This window comes from Nicotiana tomentosiformis, chromosome 2, assembly GCF_000390325.3.
Source record: "Nicotiana tomentosiformis chromosome 2, ASM39032v3, whole genome shotgun sequence".
In the NCBI taxonomy this organism is placed as follows: domain Eukaryota; kingdom Viridiplantae; phylum Streptophyta; class Magnoliopsida; order Solanales; family Solanaceae; genus Nicotiana; species Nicotiana tomentosiformis.
This window is the reverse complement of record NC_090813.1, coordinates 170,176,596-170,180,749: the sequence shown is the minus strand read 5'-3', so window position 1 is coordinate 170,180,749 and position 4,154 is coordinate 170,176,596. Positions and strand designations below refer to the sequence as shown.

At 36.8% G+C, this 4,154-nt stretch overlaps 1 protein-coding gene across 1 annotated transcript; it reads right to left on the bottom strand.

Moving 5' to 3' along the window:
- Positions 1–267: 267 nt before the first annotated feature.
- LOC104111073 (protein SOSEKI 3-like) lies at positions 268–3,665 on the bottom strand. The gene is made up of 5 exons (XM_033659949.2): positions 2,967–3,665; positions 2,780–2,849; positions 2,572–2,687; positions 1,767–2,457; positions 268–906 (listed from the first exon to the last, which is right to left on the bottom strand). The coding sequence occupies exons 1-5, from the start codon at positions 3,172–3,174 to the stop codon at positions 657–659; spliced, it is 1,335 nt and encodes a 444-aa protein (XP_033515840.1). The 5' UTR covers positions 3,175–3,665; the 3' UTR covers positions 268–656.
- Positions 3,666–4,154: the final 489 nt, after the last annotated feature.

Below are 4,154 nucleotides of genomic sequence, written 5' to 3'. Positions count from 1 at the left end.
ATAAAATTTCATTAAATTTTTTTTTTCTCTTTGCAGATTTTGATTTATTCTTTAAAAGATTTACTTTTTTCTTGAAAGCGTGATTTGTGTGTAAGAGAGGGGGGAGGGGGAGATGCGCAAGAGAAGTAATAAAGAAAATAAAACGAAGGAGAAAAAGTTGCTTGAAAAATCGTCTGCAAACTCATGTTCTTTGCTGGGAAACGTAGGGTTATAGAAGAAAAAAAGAAAAGAAGAAACAAAATAAAAGGAAAAAGAAAAGAATAATTAGAAAAAGAAAACAGAATAATAATTAAACACGTTTTTACATTAAGCAAAGTTATATAGCCACGCGTCGTGCCACATAGCATTTGTTTTACTAATTAAGAACGTGTACTAAAAACAGCTCAAACAATATGACGAGGGGGTTTTAGTATGAAGGAGAATATAGTTCTGGGAGTTTTCGTAACACTGAATAGTTACAGTAGGAACTAACAAAAGTTGGATAGTTTAAGGGAGTTTTAGAGTATTATAATTTAAGCTCCGGAAGCAAGTCTGTTAGAAACAAATGAAACACAACCTAAACAACTTGCGATCAAGCAAATTAGTATATGTTTAGTTAGCCAAAACTTACCTTTCTTCAATTTGTATCCCATTTTCTTTCTCATTTCTACAAGAGTCTATCCCTTTGGAATGTTTCTCTCTCGGAAAGGCTCTGTGATTCGTTTACTTCCGCTTGTGGATATGCCAGAAGAAATCGTTCTTGAAATGTCTACTCCTTCAGATGAGGTTCTTGGACTTTCAGAAAGAGGGGATCTAATTGACTCATTGTTTGGCAGATTATTCAGGGAAGCCTTGGTAGAATGTCCATTGCATTTTGAGCATGTGGAGCTCGGCTCCTTTTTATCTTCAACTGCGTCTCCATTACTCCTGCATCGCGGAATTCCTTTTAAGTATAGCAAGAAAAACCAAGAAATATCTGAATACACAAAGTATAATCAACTTAAAAAATCAAAACACTGAGAACATGGCATATTATTTCAGACTAGAGAAAGGCTAGTAAACTGTAAGGAAATCTCTGATTCTGTTAATTATCCACACAATTGCTAAGGCATATCCCTCTTTCGATAAATACTAAAACCACTTTAGTGGGAAGAAGTCAGAATGTTATCAAACAAGCAGCAAGTGGGGCTACTCAGCAAGTCACAAAATTGTTGCCATAAGTTCTAAAACACAGTAGATCTTCAATATAATGGTGATCATTATTGTCAATGTAACTTACAAGGAGTTCTTTTAAGTAATTTCAGAATACTGATCTATTCGAGTGGTGAAAAATATGTGGAAGGGTTAAGAAAGAATTAAACATAAGTTAACAGGATAATACGCCAAGATAACCATGGACATAGAAGCACAGGAAGGTCATTACAACACATTGTAGAGATTGTTAAAGCCTAGACAATTTGGAGTCTACTACCCCCACGATCATAAGAAAGGAGAACAATATGAGAAAGGTCTAAGAAATTACTAACATAAGAATCAAATGGATGATATGTCTAACGAAGGTTGACATGCGAGGCCAGGAATATTGTTAAAAGACAGGTTAAGTAGGCAGATATCATTAAAAACTACACAGTGCGGAAACTTAGTTGAGATATAATCGTGGTTTCTCAAGGCCATAATTTTTTCCAAATTCAAAGAAAGTTTAAGGTTCCACACAGAAGAAACTCCTATTAAGTATTTACTGCGTAGAAAACAACATTCAGTGTAGCAAGTGTAACCAAAATACCAACCTCTCTGCAGTGAAACATGATCGCTTTAAGGCAGGCACTCGTTCCTTGGGGATAGTAGGTTCCATCCAGCTTCCACAGAAATATTCCTCATTTTCCAACCCCATTAACCTCTGATTCCTTGTCAGGCAATCAAGCTTCCCTAAACTTAATCTTGGTTTGTATGTATGTATAAGGCCAAATCTATGATCCTCCACTGAAATTGATCCACAAGAGATTAGTTGCATTAGCATATTCGAAGGCTTTAGTTTTGCTGATGAACCCCGACCCTCTTTGCTGGCAAGTGTCTTAAAGCTGCTGAGCTTGCTCACATCCGATCTGATGAGAGATATCAAGGTATCTGATCTACCACCATCGCTGGCGCTACATATATCTGCAGACTCATTTGTCATTGAAACACCTTTTCTGCTTCCATTTTCCTGATTTTGAGTGGAAGCATCAGCCAGGCCAACAGTATTATTGATCTTGTTCTCTTTCAACCTTAACGATCCATTACACGAAGAACATTTAACAGAACTGGACTCTGCGGTTACATCCAAAGAACCTGGAATTGGAACTGATGGTTCACCTTTACAAGAATTCTTCGCACATGTGCTAGACGAAGGAGAGGAATTATCTTGGCTTCTAGAGGATGGAGGTTCTGGTAATACTTTCGGATTTGACAGTCTCTCGTTTTTCGCTGGACTGCAGTGACCTGGAGAAAGAAAAACGTGAGGCCCAGCTATACCTGTGGTTTCAATGAAGAATTGATGCAGCCATACTTGTTACTTGTTCTTCTCCCATCCAAAAAATAGATCGAAATAGTTACCTGAATTGGATTCTTCACAAAGCTCTGAGCCTTTGAGAACATATTCATTACCATGAGCAGGAAGAATTAGGTCATCTTTACAAAGATCATGCCACACAAATCTATTCTTGTAGCTTCTGTATATATAAGCAATCTCAGAATTGTGAAGTGCGTATTACAAATAGAACAAAAGACAAGTAAATACAAAAAATCTTGGACTAGTTTTTACCTCTTACAGGACCAAGAGTACAACGAAGCCATTCCTCTGCCTCTCAAAACGTTAAACCTCTCGATTACATCTTCAAAAGTGCAAGAACACATATAAATTAAAGCAATGACCAGAATTTCTGACTTAGTTACTTTAATCATATTCATCAAATGTATCTAAATGAATAATCAGAGCCATATTATATTACCTCTCAAGTGTAGGCCATCAGGTGAAGACAGGGGTACTTCCATGAAATGAGGATGCTCAAGCCGTTGATTTCTATATAGATAATATACCACTGGCACTTTGCCATCATTCTTCTGGGGCTGCTGCTGCACATATTTGGGCGATTTCTCTGTCCACACTTTAGCTCTCTCTGGACTCAATTGCCTATACTTCTTCATACGCTCTTCCATTTCAAATAACTAATTCTACTATTTTTCAGTCAACGCTAGCTTCTGCAGTTAGGGGCGAATGCAGCGTAGGAATGCCGGGTTCAACTAAATCCAGTATTTTGGACACGGAATATAAATTTATGGGTAAAAATCTACCAAAACTAGTAAATATAAACCTATAGCTTTTAAAATATAATATGTTCAATGTTAAGAATTTTGGAGGTTGAACTCGTAGAGTTCGAATCCTAGATCCGGCTATGTCTGCAGTATCAATTCCACACCCATAGATTCATGATTTTCCAATGAAACCTTAGGTCAGTAACATGTCTCCTCACGTACGTACCTGCCTTCTTTTCTCTAGCCAAACATGTGAAATTATTTTGTTAATGAGTGGTAGTGAGCCTCCAACTGAGAACCTCTGCCTACTCTGTTCCATATTAGACTAATACCACATTACAGTATATGAATATCTCATCTAAAAACTTTACTTAGATAGGAAACTTTATTTTGATATGAAAAGATCAAATGCGTAAAACCCATAAAGAAAATGTATTACACAGCTGAAAGAGACAGCAAACAACCATTCTACATTTTCTATTTTCATATATCAAAAATTTCCTTGAGAAGTAGCCACTATACAAAAAAGTGCAAAGCCAACTTTGCAACAGTATTCTGACAGATAAACGCCACGACCATGTCCTCAGTGAGATACGTAAAGAGTAGAATAATGAAAGAAGCTTTTCTTTCTTGCTTTCTTTTTACACCTTTGATTCATCTTTAAAAGAATGTGCTGCTCCTGCCAATCGTCGTGGCTTTGTGCTTTTTCTCAACTTCAGCTATGGATTTTTCTCTCATTTTTCTCTTCTGTTAGCTGGAGTGGAATCTTTTTCACCCATCTGTGGAGTAACTTTATGTGCCCTTTTATAGGAATAGTTAATTGATTTGGATTTGGTGCCTTCCAGTCTGTTTTCTTTTACTTTTTCTTGCCTCTTCGACTCTTC